We start from the raw sequence: 17,955 nt of genomic DNA on the forward strand, positions 1-17,955 counted from the left end.
TTTCATAATGTCGACATTTATTTAAATTTTTTATTATACTTACAAAATTTTATTTTATTTTCACTCTTACATTAAATATATATTATACAATTGACACTTAATTTACATTGATTTTAATAAGTCAAATTTATATTGAAGTGTTTTTTTTATGAAATTATTTGGATTTACATTAATTATATTTTATTAAAAGTTTGGTAGGTGAGACCATGCATTGTATTTTTTAAAAACAAGTCAAATCATACTTATAATTTGACTTATATCAAGTTAACAAATCAAGATAGGCTTAAAATAATTTACATAACCCTAACCTATTTAGACTAAAGGTTGACTTGACGTAACTCATCTATACTCCTAAGTCATATCTATAAGATTAAAAACTAATTTCATATTTTGTTTTTATTTGTATAAGCTGAGAAATGAAATCAAATAATTCTAAATTATTGTTATTAATAAATATGAGATTCTCTCATTTTATAGAATGAAGACAAAGTAGAATCATCAATACTATTTGGGAGAGATTCTTGTTTTGATTTTGTATAAGATTTTTCGTAGCATCATATTAATGACTGTATCATTTAAGAATCATTAAATTTTTAGAAGAAAAAAAAAAGCTTTTGCATTCATACTTTACAAACTTTCTCTATTCTAGCATTAAGGACTAATATAAACCTTAAACAATAATCCCTCAAATTTAGCCTAAGATACGTTACGCGAGTTGATAAACCACTTCCGATATTATAATAAGAGATTATAGGTTTGAAAGCAAAAACCCAAAGGTTTGAAGCTCTTGAAAGTTGAAACAGATGGTTCTAGTTAACCACATTCCACTGTACCATGAAATGAAATATCATCTAATTAATTCAGATCACTTTCAAGAACAGATTCATAGGGACTATACCCCGTAGCCCGTAATTCCGGTCACATTCATATTACCACTTAATCAAAAGGACATTCATTTTCATCTATTTTGGGCAACACCAACTTAATTTTGAAAAGCAAAATAAGATAATGCCGTTTGTAAATTGGAAAAATGTATGTCATTTTAAATGTAAAGTTGTATCATTTCAAGAGAGAGAGAAAAAGATAAATAAAAGAAGAGAGATAGTTGACAAAAAAATAAAGTTGTGATCCCACTTCTTTGTGAGAGTAAAAATATATAAATTATGTCATTTAAAAAGATAAACACTTCTCGTTTTTTCTAAATACACTTTTTTGGTCAAAACCAGGAGGGGTATAACGTATAAGTTGTTTTCCCCACGCAAACTAAGGTTCGTTTTCGATGGAATTGAACCGAGGACAACATCGTAATAAACAGAACAAAATGTGACCATAGTCATAACCTGCACCCTTTAAAAACACAAGGTAGCCATATTCCCACAAAATCACTACACCTGTTTCGTTCGAAGCTCTGATCTCTCTCTCTCTCTCTCTCTCTCTCTCTCTCAAACCCAACAGAGCAGAAACTAGAGTGAGATCAGAATGGAGAAGAAGATGGTTGGGAAGAGGTTTGGTGTGTTGCTGTGTGCAGAGGATTCAGAGTATGTGAGGAAGATGTACGGAGGGTATTTTGGGGTGTTCGTGAGAATGCTTGCAGAGGAAGGGGACACTTGGGATGAGTTCAAGGTGACGTGTGGAGTGTTCCCTGAGGATGAAGATTTGGAATTCTATGATGGCTTCGTGGTCACTGGTAGTTGCAGTGACGCTTATGGAAACGACAAATGGGTCCGTGACCTTCTCACCTTGATTAACAAATTGGACTCCATGAACAAAAAAATCCTCGGCATTTGCTTCGGCCACCAGGTAAATAATCCAATAATACTTCACATCAAACATCAAACATCAACAATTTTTCAGTTACATTTGTTTATTTAAAATCTCTGTGCCTTCTTTTGGTTAGTTCTCTTGGTCCTAGTTCATTGCTTCCAATTTTAATTAAAACTCATATTTTTAATATTTTAATGTAAGAGAAAGGTTTATTATTTATCATCCTTGATAGGAAGAAATGGATGAATATTTTTTATTGTGAGTTGAGGGTGATTTGGGAGAGACAAGGAAGAGAGAATCGTTGAGTGGGACATTGAGCTAAAGCTACAAGTGGTCCAATAATCTCAAATATATTTAGGGGAATGCTTTTCTCATGCTATCTCATGTAGAGACATAATTGGATGGGTCCCACAGTTTAAAAAAAAAAAAAATGCTGGCTCGAATTGTGATGTGTCTGTAACATGAGATAAAAAAATTTATGTAGCTTAGAAGAACATTTCTCGTATATAAAAGGACAAGTTGAAACATTGGGCGAACATTTATAAGAGTGCTATGTCTCACTCAGATAAGGAGGCATTTGAGCAAGGATAATTACGTACGGGAGATTTCTTTTGCTTTTTGGAAAACCTGTCTTTGTTTGCACCCTGTGGTTTTCGCGATTGCGTTGGACAGCACTATATTTCCACGTTATCAAAAATCATAGGCGCGGTTTTAGCTTTATTAATTCCTAAGTTCAGCTTCTATACACGTTATAAAAAATCATGGGCGTGGTTTTAGCTTTATTTTAATTCCTAAGTTTAGCTTTTATATATAAGGGAGTTATTAATCTTATCTCACTTAAGATAAGTCTCAATCTTATACGGATGAAATAAAGTTGTGGGACCAATAATTTTTTAAGAAGAAAAAAAAAATGGGCACAAGATTTCATGAATATGCATCAGACAATTATCTTATGTGATAAAAGATAACTATATATATATATATATATATATATATATATATATATATATATATAAAAGTTATTCTACCTATCATTTTTTTTGTTTACTTTTTTCTACCATCATCCAACACCGTTAGATCAGAATCTTAACTGACATTAATCTTTCTTTCTCTTCTTGAGATTCTGATCTAACGGTGTCGGAGGGTGGTAGGCAAAGATAGGCAGAAAAAATAGTAGGTAGAATAACTTATCCCATATATATATATATATATATATATATATATATATATATATATATAGGATTTATTGTCTCTCATGTTTTAGATGATAACACTGTTAGAATCTTAACTGACATTAATCTTTCTTTCTCTTCTTGAGATTATGATCTAACGGTGTTGCAGGATGGTAGGCAAAGTTAGGCAAAAAAAAATGGTAGGTAAAATAACTTATTCCACATATATATATATATATAGGATTTATTGTCTCTCATGTTTTAGATGATAAATTTTATCTTTTATATATACATAAAAGTGTGCAGAGTCCATTTTTTTTTTCTTTTCATATGACTTCACTTGGGTCACACACAATTTTTTATATGTGTAAATATAAAAACATTAAATCCATATATATATGTATATATATATATATATATATAAAAGCTTAATTTTTTTCTTTTGCTGTAGAAAAAACTTTTCTTCTATACTAATATAAAAGTGAGTTCATTCTATTAATTTTTTTTTTATGATAGGATCCACTTATTTTTATATTAGTGCATGAGAGAGAAATTTTTTTTACAAAAAATAAAAATAAAAATATTTTTCATATATATATATATATATATATATATATATATATAACAACAAATAAAAGCCTTCACCGAGTGACTTAAATGATTTGGTGCTCTGGTCCTTTCACAAAAACAAATTTTCTTTTTCAATTTTATCCAATTTCTTTTCTCCTTATTCCTTTTTGCCCTTCTATTTGTGAGAAGGGATATCTCCAGGTGCACCAAAAATCATTTCTGCGATACATGAGTGATGTCATATTTGTTTCATTTCACTAGCTGACTTGGTACTATGTGTATAGGATTTGTATCGTATTTGAATTTGATAGGAGTTTAGAGGCTTAATCCCATAATCGTGAATCGAACTAATTACAAAACTATGAAATATTTGAAAAAAAAAATATTTACTTGTCCAAAATAAGAAAGAGATTGACTTAAATAATAACAAAGACGCCGCGTTACTGTAGTTCTCTGCTGGCATCTATTCATCTCAATTCTTATTAATTAGTATTTGCCCACAACTTGAAAATATGGGTTATATTATTATTTTTCTCTTGAAGAATGTTTTTACCACCGTTCCCGACATCGAAACCTCTGTAAAGTGTCTCACTTGGCTGTTGTCTGTGGACCACTACTATGATGTAATTTTCAAATGCATCATTTAAGGTTATGAAATGATACGGCGTCACATAATTGATTAGTTCCTTGTAAATATATATATATATTTTATGAAGTTCGCTTTATGGGTATGGTTTGTGACCTATCAGATAATGTTGGCCAATGTAAAGCTAACTTTCTGTTTACAAAAGATTATATTTTATTGCTTTTTCCTTAGTTGTAACTTGTAAGGTTTACGAAAATAATATTGTTTGATCAGATACTTGGCCGTGCATTGGGAGGGAAGGTGACTCGTTCTCCCACTGGTTGGGACATTGGTGCCAGAACCATAACATTGTCATCATCGTTGTCTTTGGCTTTGTCTTCTATCAATCTTCCATCTAGGATTTCCATTATCGAATGCCACAGGGATGAGGTGTGTATATTTCTAAAATGTTAAACTTATCCTTAAATTTTTTTATATCATGACATAATAATTAATCAATGATTTTTCCATTTTACGCAATTAGATACAAGAGCTACCTGCCAAGGCAGAGGTGCTAGCTTGGTCAGATAAGACTGGAATTGAGATGTTCAGATATGGAGATCACATTATGGGAATCCAAGGCCACCCTGAATACTCCAAAGACATTCTTTTGCACCTTATAGACCGTCTTATTCAGCGAGATTTCATCATGGTATTTCCATCTTCTTGTCTTGCTTAATTTTATTTTACAAGTTATATACAAATTTAAATTTTATGTCACGTGGGCATGTTTGATATATTGGATACGTTAATAATATAATCCAATATTATGTACACATGAAATCTCAACAAGTGAAAACATGGTTATTTGAGTTTATATGAGATGGAGCCCAATAACTTGTATTATCTCTAGAGTTTCTAATACTGCATGTTGAGCATTGCAAATTTGATGTCTCTTGGTGTAATATATTTCGGGCAGCAACACTGCCTCCAAACTCTTCTCTCTCAAACTCATAACCTCCAACATGATAATCTCTTTGTCTAGGTGCAATACTTGGAATATGTTGAATTATTGTACTCAAAGTGCATGTTTTGAATTTCAGGAAGCTTTTGCTCTGGAATCAAGGGAGAAGGCTGCACTATGGGAGCCAGATAAAGAGGCATGGAAGAGACTCTGCATCAGCTTTCTCAAGGGTCAATTGTGACAAAAAATAAATGGAAGGGAGAAGTTTTGTAAAGAAGTGATACTTTGAAGTAGTGACCATTGTAAAAGGGCTTATAGAAAGATCAATAGGGCAATGAAATCTACTTCCACTAATTTGGGAGCAATGCACACAGCTCTGCATTGGTAGCAAGTCAGCTGTATTAGGTTGGCAGCCATTAGTTATAATAGTGCTGTCTATTCTACCAAAATTAAGAATTAATTATCAATGGTCAAATCACAACAATAAAAAGCATCAGTTTTCTTCCTTTGAATCTGAATTTTTAAATCTAAAAACGCGTGGTAGTTATATAAACTCGTCCATATTATTTGGCAGGTCAGAGCAGAAAACCATTATTCGTAAATTGTAATTATAACATGAAAGAATTATTCAGAATTTAGATAATATATGTGTATCTGAATTTATCGATAGTTTATAATTAAAATAAAATGATAAGAATTACTCTCCATATGTGTACAAACATGCCATTTTTTTGTGTACAATTCGACATACCAATTCATTCGATCAAAAATTCTTTTGGGCATTTAATAGAGGAGATATTTTTTTTATTAGAAAAAAAAAGATTTTTAAAAATATGGTGGAAATTTTTTTTTCTCGGCTAAGTTACAAAAAGATATTTAATAGGTCCAAAATTTTTCTTGAAATGTTAGGTTAATTCTACTGATGCTATGAAAAAATAAAAATATCATATATTGATATTTTCGTTTGGGAATATGACGTGTAAACTGGAATGATGAGAAAAAAAAATTCATGATATTATTTTCAGTTTCTTTATACCAAATATTGGAAACAAATTTGCACCACCCTACTTTCCCAAGGATTTATAGGAAAATCCCCGTTTCCAGGATTTTAGTATCTAATATTTTCAATTGTGCATAATCGTTATTGTTAATTATTATACTTTCAAATTTGTAGTTTAATTTTACAAACAACGGTAACGTAACGTTTTGTCTTCTTTATTTTTTTGGAAAAAAAGTGAAAACTTTTAGGGGCTGTTTATGTCGTTTTAACCTTTTTTTTTTTCATAAAAAGAAAGCAATCTTTGTAATACTGTGTTTTGTTTAAAAAAAGAGAGGCTATTTTAGGCCATTTTTGTCCTTTTAATCTTTTGTTAGGTTAATTGATGTCAATGTATAATTTTGAGCATAAGATCAGGAAATCTTTAGGAGCGTTTGATAGAGAGGAAAAAGTTTGATGAAAAAGTTTAAAAAAAAAATATTTTGTTGACCAAAATATTATCGGGAAAATTTATTTAATTTGCAAAGTCTATGTTCGGGAGGAACTTCGCACATGTTTTTTCACTTCTTCAGTTATCTCAAAATACCACATCTCAAATGGTATTTTGCAACAGTGAATTTCATCCAAAAATCAACATCAAATTTGTTCACCAGCCATCTTATTTGCGTAGTATTTTTTAAAAAAAAACTTGAACCAAATATGGTATTTTTCAATATCCACCCACACTTCCCCATCAAACCCAAAATGAAACTTCTACCAAACATATAGTTGAAGTTTGAACATATAGAATGTTAGGGGTGTTCGCAGTCTGGATTGGATCGATTTTGGAAGCAAAAATCATCCAATCCAATCTCTTTGGTTTGATAATGTAATCATCCATTCGGTTTGGATTTTTTTTCAAATCCGATCCGATCCAATCCAATTTTTTTCGGTTTGGATTGGATCGGTTTTCGATTTTTTGAAAATCTTAAAATTTGTTTCATGATTATTGTGAAAATAATATCTTTTGTATATATTGGCTTTGTAAAAAAACAAAATTTGAAATACAAAAACATCGGTAAATGATAATATAGTTTATTTTTGGACAATAAGATATGAAGTTCTACACAAATAAAATTTTGTTGATGAGATGTGACTAGATTTTTTCTTGGGTTTAGTTGATGGGTTAATGAGTCTTGGGTTTAGAAATTTTTGGACTATAATTAAGGAAATGCTCAAATACATAGAGGAAAATTAATATATTGGATCAGTTTGGATTGGATTGATTTTCATCAACTAATTCGAAAATTGATCCAATCCAATTAAAATTTGTGATTTTTTTTCAGTTTTTGATTTTTCGGTTTTCGATTTATTCGGTTATCAGTTTATCGGTTCGGTTACCGCAGTTTGAATCGGTTTGGATCGGTTGATAAACACCCCAATATAATGCAAGCCATTTTCTTTATCATGTGTGATTTTTTTTTTTTTTTTGGCTTGAATTTTTTTTTATTTCTGAAAAAAAAAACAAAAAACAAATGGGATGCCCCTCACATGGTAGGGAAGAAACTATTATTATCTCGACGGTAAGATGGGGAAGAATGGGGCCCTTCTGCTAAAACCTATTTGATAATTAACTTTACTAGGTCCAATAGCCTAAAGTACACCAAAAAGAAATAGCTTTCGAGCATTTTATTGGTGTTTTTACTTGCAAATAATTAAAGAGGTCTGATCGCATGTCCATTCATACAAATTGTATTCAATATAAGACAGAATGCAAATTTTATAAAAGGGTGTTCGGTAGGAGATAAAAAAAAAAAAAAAACTCTTAAAAAATGGGTGAAAAAAATTATTTGTCCATGTTTGATTGGAAGTGAAGTAAAAATATGGCTGAAAAAATTACTTTTTCATTATTTGTTTTTCTTCATAAAATGGTTATGGAAGATTACCATTAATAGAGTGAGATTTTTTTTTCTCATTTTATGAAAAAATTAATACACAATATCAGTAAAATTAATCTAATATTTTGAGAAAAAAATTGATTTACTAGGCATCTTTTAGTAACTTACCAAAAAAAAATATTTCTTACCATATTCTTGAAAATTATTTTTTTTCGATAAAAAAAATTCTCCTTTATCAAATGTCCTTAACTGAAAAAAAAAAAAAAATTGTCGCAAATGTTTGGTTGAGTTTGAGCAATTGCATATTAACCTCAAATCTGTGTGGGGCCTGTGGACTATATATGAGCAGGAAAGGGTGCGTGTCACATGCATGTGCTATAGAATATAATCAATTATTTCAAACTATGATTATATAAATCTCTTTTATTTCCTTCTTATATAAATTTTAGAAATTTCTATGGGCTTCACCATGTTATTTTAAAATTAAGAAAGAATCTAGATAAATGACAGAAATCGAATGCATTGTTCGATTTCGATGTACCTTATCTACACAATTTGCCTCTTGACAATGATCATGAGATGTGCTCTATTTTGGAAAATAGTATTTATCTCCACAGCAGCGTGTCTGTCATTAGAAAATAAATCATTCCGTTATAAGAGAAATGTTTGTAATATGTATTCTAAGATGAACGAGGATATTCTCACTACTAAAAATTTTTACTACCAATTTATTACTTATTTAATCACCATTGGATCAAAGAGAGAGAATGCTAATTTTTTTTTGAAGAGAGCAAAAATGTTAATCTAATGGTGATTAGATAGGTAGTAAGTTGGTAATAGAAAATTTCGGTAGTGAGAATTAGGGGTGAAAGTGGGCTGAGTTGGGCCAAGCTTTGCACTGAAAAGCCCAAGCCTAGTACGAGTCTAACTGTTAGCCTGACTTGACCCGTTTATAAAAAAACAAATGGTCTGACCTGACCCGTTAGCCTGTTAATTTTTAACTTCCAAGCAGAATATGAAGTGTAAGAACCCGCACTGTTAATTAAGAAAGTTAATTAATTAATTGTGAGAAATTAGGTAATAATTCCATAATTGACCCTAATAATTATGATAAGGATTAATTAATTATTGTAAGTAATTAATAATGCTGAAAGTCGCTTTTCTGACGAAAAATGCAGATACCGGTTCTGCTACTCGGTATAAATGCGTACCGATGAAGTATCCCAAAAAATTATTAAAAGTGTGTATATGTCACTAGAATAATATATAGGACTTGTAAAACAAGTTTCAAGTTAAAATAATGAGAACTAGTGCCAGAACTGATACGGGCTATGGAAAAGCGCGTACCAGAAATGTGCTGCGAAAAATAAAATAAAAATAAGATAAATCCTAGAAAAATGAGTAGGTTCAGAATCTAAAGTTTGAGATTAAAATGCTAAGTGCAACTATTTTTGTTATTACTGTGTGTTTTAACTTAAGTGAGCCTATATAAGCTAGTGGCACAATGCCCTAGGTCAGAATGCAAACCTCCTACATGAGTTTTTGGACCCCCTTTGGCTGCTGGTCAGTTTCTTCCTATGCCACCTTCTTCCTCCATAGCAAAAGCTTCAAGAAACCATTTTTATTCCTTGTTTCTCTACCATATCACCTTGTGTGAGTGAGGGCTTGCCTTGGGTGTTAGTAGAGGACCTTTTTTCTGAGTTTGGTTTCAGAACTTGTGAGGAGTGTGGGGTTGTGTTTCTGATTTGTGTGAGTATAGCCATTTTCTTGGCATTTTGAGCTCTAAGTTGTGAGCTTTGTGGAGAAAGACACCACCTTGAGGTGTCAAATTCGTGGGCCTTAGAAGTCAGTGCTGTGTGACTGTGTTGGAAGCTCCAAGGAGGAGTCTTTTTTTGAGTTTGTGAAGCCTAAGGTATACCATGATCATAGCCTTGATGTTTTGATAAGTTTAACTTGTTTAATCATTTAAAAAGAGAAACTTTAACCATTTGAGTAAATAAATGTGTTTCTGAGTTCATAACATGATAATGAACATCTGTTTAGGGAGTCATTGGACTCCTAATTGCGTTTGGACCCTTAAAATTGGGATTATGCAGTTGTCTGTTCGAATTTCTGCATTCTGTTGGAGAAGTATTCGAATACTTGTCCTCTGGTAGTCGAATACTCCTTGTTGGAGTATTGGGATACTTTTCTGGGAAGAAAAGTATTCGGATACCTTTGAAGAAGTATTCGAATACTGGAGAGTATTCGAATACATGGAGTTTTAGTATTCGGATATTGTGGTATTCGGATACTTGGGGTGTTGGTATTCGAATACCTTGTGGTATTCAAATACTGGAGTGAAAGTAGTCGAATACTTTCTGAAGAGCTGGAGTATTCGAATACTAATCGTGTAGTATTCGAATACTAATCGTGTAGTATTCGAATACCTCCTGCAGAAACAGCATAAAATGAGTTTAAATGAGTAAGAAAGCCTTAATCACTTAATGTAACCTTGGTAAATGGTTGTTGATGTTTATTACTGTATAAACAGATTGTGATTGTGCTGTTTGTGGGCTTTGAGCTAGTGTGGACTCTTGGCTTGGATTGTTAGCTTGCAAGGTAAGCTTTCGTGCCCTCAGTTTAGCCATTGTGTGGTTTCACCATACCCCATGGGGGAATGGTTTATATGCATGATGTGCTTACATGCTTTAATAATTGAAAATGTTGTTGAGCTTTATGTGGAAGGGCTTTTAATATGTATGTGTTGTTCCACTTAGACAGTTAGCCTGAGTATGTGGCATCATACAAGATTGTGACATTGTGGGTGGGTGCAAGTGGCGTCTTGCATTAGTGTGGGTAATAGACGTATTCCTGCATTTCTCTGGCCAGTAGATTAGTTATAACACACATGACATGATTATTTGCTGCATTGCACTATTTTGGAACTTATACTGTTGAACTGTTTTTGGAACTTATATTGCACATGTAAGTGAGCTTGGGGTGGAAGATCCTTGAGGACCCCTTGTCTTACTGAGATTTCTGTTTAGAGATCTCACCTCACGTTTGAGGCGCTTATTTCAGGTTCAGGTAACCCAGGGGTTGAGACCTCTAGCGGCAGGAGGCCGGAGCTTAGTTGATTGTTGTTTATCTGCTTATGCTGGCTATGCTTGGATGCTGGTTTATGTCTATTGATATCATGCTTATAGCTTCATTTGATGTTATTGTTGAGATTCTGTTGGCTTTGTCGTCTATTTGGTGAGCATGGGGATTGTCCATGCCACGTTGACTTGACTCATGTTTTTAGCTTTGAGTTGTATTAATGTATCAGGATATTGTCCGGACTACGTGTGGTAGATCCGTGACTTAGACACTCACTTATTTATCTATTGAGGTATTTCACTTAGCTGTCTTTTGCAATTTACATACAAGCGGTGTTTTTATGAAATTGATTAAGTAATCAACTTGGCTAAGTTTAATGACGTCATAATTGAAAAGAAAAAGATATTTTGCATTTTAATTAAGCGTGGCTTAATACAATGACATGTTAACAAACCGAGTATACACGGGGTGTTACAATGAAGCAACTTTACAAAATACTCAAATTTTGATGCTAAACCAAAAATCGTAATTTCAACGTCCAAACAGAATCATGAATCACAACAAAACTCATACAATCTGTATTTAAATCACTTTCAAAAGCCAAATGCTCAAATTAAATAACATATATTTCATCAGATCCAACAAACAAATCCATACTATGTAAATTAAAATAACTACATGAATCCAACAAACACATCATGATGCTTGTAGTAAGTATAATCTCTCCCAAAAATTGTTTAATATATTAATATATACAATCTAACATGCTGAGATGTTGGTTTCTTCTACAAAAGAAATAAAGTCAGATTTCTATTAAAATATAATCAAATATAATTAAGTTAGAAATAATTGCAATTGGTTAAATTTATCTTTTATTTTTTCTTTCAAGACATACTTATTATATTTTATTTTATTTAAAATAAATAGTACAATATAGGCCAGCCTGTAGGCTTATAGGCCAGGCCTATTGAAAGTGAGCCTACGACCTTTTTATTAAACAAGTTTTTTCAAAGCTCAAGCCTGGCCTATTTTACGAAATATACTAGGTCAGGTCTGGCCTGACGTAGGCCGAGCCGTAGGCCTCTGTAGGCCGGCCCGACCCAGTTTCACCCCTAGTGAGAATATCCTTTCTCAAGATGATATACTCATTTTAACATACTCTTTTTTTTTCTTTTCTTTTTTGGATTTGATGTTTGTCCTTTTAAAGGACATAAGTTATGTCATTTTAGGAGAGAGATAGACACAAAAAATAAAAATCATAGGGAGAAAGTGAGTATTTTTTAATTTAAATTTTAAATAAAAAATATTATTTTGTGTCTATCTCTCTCTTAAAATGACATAATTTTATATCATTTGAAATGACAAACACTTTTCCCTTTTTTTTTACAAAAATATTTTATTATTAGGTGTGTTCTGGGTGACCTCCACATGCTTAATAGGTTGGGTCCAATGCTAAATGTCCAGGATAAGAACTTTCTAGATGACACTTCATGGTGAGTCATAAAGCCTCACCATAGAGAATTTATTTCTCTCTACACAACTTATCATCGTACACACATGATAAGAGTAGATGCCACACTGCAATAGTGGAGGCAAGGCTAACGGTTTGGGTCAACTTTTTTTTTCTCTCATCTTTAGAAAATATTCATCCCCATATATACACTCATCTTCTCCTATTAAAGAGACATTTGATTTCTTATATTTTTATGAGTTGTTATTAGTCGAAACACGTCTATCCCATTTTGTAGCTATTTTTGCATTGCATTCTGGTAACTCTCTTTGTGCCTTGGTTCATACCATTACAACTTTGAGCTTCTCTATATCCACATACTACATCATTTGGGGAAACAAACCAGGTTTTAAATCCACAATAGTTGGGGGCGAATTTATGATGTTCCACTAAATAGAGTGAGCATAAATTATTTTTGGGATCCACCTAAGATTCACCCAATAATAAAAAATATATTGAAAAAGTGTTAAAAAAATGTATTTCCATCCTTCCTCTTTATTATACTTCACAATCCTTTTTAGTTAAAGTCCTAGCGTTAGTTCAAGTGCAGTAGTTTTTTTTTTAAAAAAAAAAGATTATATGATTCTGATTTTGAATTGTTTATGTCATTTTGGCTCAACTAATCTTCATCCTCTTTAACTATCTTGAATCCCCACATAATCAAAACTTTTTCTTAGTTATTAATTTATTATTCTTTTGACAATAATGTAAGTTATTCATCAGCAATTCAATAATTCATGTTCAATATTCTACATGCAAGAACATGATACAGGATCTTTGGAGATCATGATTTTCACATAAGAGCGTACCTTTCTCCATTAGTGCGGAAGAACTTTGATGATGGAAGATTGTTTCTCAGAGTCTTTACCCTCTGCTTTCATTGTATCGTCTATAACAGGGATTTGATATAGCTTTTATGGACAAACCATGAAGGAGAGAATTCCGAGAAAGAATCATAATCAGAGACTCACCATTTTTCTCTTTATATAACTGAACCATGTCACCAGTTACGGAGTTTCAAATAACTCCATGTAACTTCCCATTAATGTGAAACGTCAAAACGTCAATTACCATTAATGCGAAACATCAATTACCATTAATGCAAAACGTTACCATAATGCAAAACGTCAAAACGTCAATTACCATTAATGTGAAACGTTAATTACCATAAAGCCTCTTTTATTATTAATTAAACCAATTGACACACATTACACATGAGACACAAATAGTTTTACATTCTCCCTCGGCTCATGTCATAAGGTGTCCCTTCATGATTTAATTAACATTCACTATAATGCGCATTTACTAGGCTAAAGGTTCCATACATTGACGTCATCATAATTCATTATTAGAAATAAAATCAACATGAGTCATGGCGGTTGTATGCTATCAAGTCGGCATAGTCCCTTCCATGTACCACTATATTGACTCTTCTTCCTAACATGATACTTTAATAGGAAGTACACATTATGTCCAACAATAATGTCTTCATAACGGACCACAAATATTTTCAATATCATCACATATACTTGCATGCATTCATAAATTGAAAATAAGACAATAACAGAAACATATATTTATCAATAAGCTCAGAGTGTCAACACTTAATACATAACAATAATTATCATCATTCATTAGCTGACATAATGCCCATTCTACATACATGACCAGTAAATGTCTTGGGCGGTAATATGCTCTATAGACACTCTATGTTTCTGAACCTCTTCTTTAACGGAAAAGTACTTTAATTCCATATGTTTAGCACTTTTGGAATACTTGTCGTTTTTAGAAAAGAAGACTGCTGCGGAATTATCACAATAAATTTTCAGCGGCTTTTCAATATTGTCGACCAATCCAAGCCCTGAAATAAAGTTCCGTAGCCATTTAGCCTGAATCGTAGCTTCAAAGCATGCCACAAATTCAGCTTCCACAGTGGACGCAGCTATTACAGTCTACTTCGCACTTTTCCATGATATAGCTCATTCAACTAAAAGATATAGGTAACCACATGTAGACTTACTTGTGTCTACGCATACTGCAAAATCTAAATTTGTGTATCCAATCACTTCAAGGTTGTTAGACCTTCTATAAGTAAGCATGTGACTTTTAGTTCCTTGCAAATATCTCAGAACTTTCTTTGCAGCTTTCCAATGATCCATACCGGGATTACTTTGGTATCTACCCAACATCCCAACTGCAAAGCTAATATCTGGTCCCGTACAAGTCTGAGCATACATTAAACTCCCAACTAATGATGCATACAGAATTGCTTCCATTTCTTTTCGTTCTAATTCACTTTTAGGACATTGCATGAGACTAAACTTATCTCCTTTCTGAATTGGAACTGGAGATGATGAGCAGTTTTTCATTCTGAATCTCTGTAGAACTTTATTAATATATGCTTTCTGAGACAAACCTAACAGTCCTTGTGATCTATCACGAAATATTTCTATTCCTATCACATAAGCTGCCTCACCCATATCTTTCATTTCAAAGTTACTAGAGAGAAACTTCTTAGTCTTAGTTAAAAGACCAAGATTGTTAGTTGCAAACAAAATATCATCAACATACAGAATCAATAAGATAAACTTACTCCCACTGATCTTCAGATATATACATCGATCACTGATGTTTTCTTTAAATCCAAAAGAGACAACAATATCATTAAACTTAAGATACCATTGCCATGAAGCTTGTTTAAGTCTGTATATTGACTTCTTAAGTTTGCACACCATGTGCTCTTTACCCTTTTCTGTGAACCCCATTGGTTGGTCCATGTACACATCTTCATCTAAATTCCCATTTAGAAAGACAGTTTTCACATCCATTTGGTGTAACTCTAGATCATAATGAGCCACCAATGCCATAATGATTCTTAAAGAATCCTTCTTTGAAACTGGTGAAAAAGTTTCTTTATATCCAATGCCATCTTTCTGAGTGAATCCCTTTGCAACTAGTCTGGCCTCGTAACATTCTAAGTTACCATGAGAGTCACGTTTGGTCTTAAAGACCCATTTACAACCAACCCTCTTGCACCCTTCTGGTAACTCAACAAGATCTCATACCTTATTCTGTTCCATAAATTTCAACTCATCTTTCATGGCATCTAACCACTTATCACCATTTTCTCCATTCATGGCTTGTGAAAACGTTACTGGATCATCCTGGACAGCCATGTCAAATTCAGACTCTTGTAGATATATCACATAATCATTAGAAATAGCAGGTCTCCTTTCTCTTTGAGATCTTCTTAATGCTATTTGTTGTGGTTCTTCTACTATGGGTTCATTCGGTTCATCAACAATGATTTCTTCATGAGTAGTGGGATCATAAACTCATCCTTCATTATTATTGATTGGTTCTATAGCATGAGGAACAATAACTTTACTAGAGCTACAAGGTAATGGAACTTGTACTCTCACTTCATGAATATCCACTTTACGTGGTGTTTCACTCCCACTAACTTCACCATTCTCAATGAACCTTGCATTTCCAGATTCAATAATCCTTGTAGTATGATAAGGACAGTAAAATCTATACACTTTTGATTTTTCTGGATAACCAATGAAATAACCACTGATTGTTCTTGCATCCAGTTTTTTTTCTTGCGGAATGTAGTTTCTAATCTCTGCCTCACAACCCCAAACATGCAGGTGTCTTATACTAGGTTTCCTTCCAGTCCAAAGTTCAAAAGGAGTCTTTGGAACTGACTTACTAGGAACCCTATTCAATACGTACATAGCAGTTTTTAGAGCATAAGTCCACAATGAAACGGGTAAAGAAGAATTACTTAACATACTCCTAACCATATCCAGTAAGGTCCTATTACGCCTTTCTGATACACCATTTTGTTGCTGCGTACCGGGCATTGTGTATTGAGCACAAATACCACGCTTTTCCAGAAATTTAGCAAATGGGCCCGAATGCTGTCCACTTTCATCATACCTTCCATAATATTCACCACCCCTATCAGACTTGACAATCTTCACCTTGCTGTCTAATTGCCTTTCAACTTCATTAATATAAATCTCCAAAGCATTTGCAGCTTGAGACTTATCATGTAGCAAATAGACATAACCATAACATGAATAATCATTAATGAAAGTGATAAAATATTTTTCTTTATTGAAGGCATTAACATCAAACGGACCACATACATCAGTGTGTATAATTTCAAGAAGCTGAGTGCTCCTTATGGCTCCTTTTTTTGTGTGTTTTGTTTGTTTTCCTTTAATACAATCCACACAAACATTTAAATCAGTAAAGTCTAAATCTGGGAGGATTTCATTCTTCACCAATCTTTGCATCCTTTCTTTGGAAATATGTCCCAAACGTTTGTTCCACAAGTAAGCGGAACATTAATTAATTAAGGTACGTTTAGTACCAACATTATGATGCAGAGTCATAAGTGTTTCAGCATAAAGATTATCAAGACACATAAAGTACCATTACCAACCAAATGATTGTGCTTGTACAAACTGAAACTACCACTACCAAATTTAAAAGAGTATCCAGCAACATCAAGTTTGAAAATTGAAACTAAATTCCTAGATATACTAGGGACATACAAAGTTCCACATAAGTCTAAATGATATCCACTGTCGAGAATTAAACGGTACGTCCCAACAGCTTCCACCAGAACTTTCACTCTATTGCCCATAAAGACAAACTTTTCATTTGGCCTTGTAGATTTTAGAAGAAGAGGCCTCATTCACTTTAAGGGGACCTCCTCCTCCTCCTTTCTTCTCATGCTTCTTACCTTTATACTTTTCAGCTTCTTGATGCTTTACATAATTGACAGAATGAGCTCCCTGATTCTTAATTCTGGTTTCTTCCTGAATTAACATATTGTGCAATTCATGCACATTCCATTTTTCTTTCATGGTATTATAGTTCATTTGGAAAGGACCATACTCAGACGGTAATGAGTTCAATACGAAGTGCACCAGGAAGTTCTCATCCACAGTCATTTCCAATGATTTTAATTTTGCCGCAATGCTTGTCATTTCAATAACATGCTCATGCATAGTACGCGAACCATCAAACTTCATGGTGGTCAGTGTACTCATAAGTGTCCCAGCAAGAGACTTATCAGCGATTTGGGAGCACTTTTCCACAAGTTTCATCATTTCGATGGCACTTTCAGTTTGTGAAAGAGATGACTTAATGTTGCTTGCTATGCTCATTTTCATGTACATCAAACTTAATCTGTTGGATCTTTCCCAGTTCTTAAAATGGTTCCTTTCATCCTCAGTGCTTTCAGGAGTAATAGCACTAGGTTCTCATCTCTTAGAGCCAAATTCATATCCATTACCCCAAGGTAAAAATTGATTTGCTCTTTCCATTCAGAGAAGTTCAACCCATTAAAAACTGTAACAGTTAAGAACATGGAATGTGTGGCAGCAGGTACTACAAGGAATAATATTTAAACATTAATGCTTTGAGTCATACATGT

General features: G+C 32.9%; 1 protein-coding gene across 1 annotated transcript; it reads left to right on the forward strand.

The window, feature by feature from the left end:
* The first annotated feature begins 1,403 nt into the window (after positions 1-1,403).
* On the forward strand, positions 1,404-5,516 carry LOC133304039 (gamma-glutamyl peptidase 5-like). The gene is made up of 4 exons (XM_061504009.1): positions 1,404-1,800; positions 4,366-4,521; positions 4,616-4,783; positions 5,175-5,516. The coding sequence occupies exons 1-4, from the start codon at positions 1,480-1,482 to the stop codon at positions 5,274-5,276; spliced, it is 747 nt and encodes a 248-aa protein (XP_061359993.1). The 5' UTR covers positions 1,404-1,479; the 3' UTR covers positions 5,277-5,516.
* Positions 5,517-17,955: the final 12,439 nt, after the last annotated feature.

This window comes from Gastrolobium bilobum, unplaced genomic scaffold (assembly GCF_033153095.1).
Source record: "Gastrolobium bilobum isolate Gb01-03AN ecotype WA unplaced genomic scaffold, APGP_CSIRO_Gbil_v1 utg33132, whole genome shotgun sequence".
Lineage (NCBI taxonomy): Eukaryota > Viridiplantae > Streptophyta > Magnoliopsida > Fabales > Fabaceae > Gastrolobium > Gastrolobium bilobum.

Coding starts and splice junctions, on each gene's coding strand:
- LOC133304039 (XM_061504009.1), top strand. CDS start 1,480: ATGGAGAAGAAGATGGTTGGGAAGAGGTTTGGTGTGTTGCTGTGTGCA. Junction 1,801..4,365: donor GCATTTGCTTCGGCCACCAG/GTAAATAATCCA, acceptor TTGTTTGATCAG/ATACTTGGCCGTGCATTGGG. Junction 4,784..5,174: donor TTCAGCGAGATTTCATCATG/GTATTTCCATCT, acceptor TTTGAATTTCAG/GAAGCTTTTGCTCTGGAATC.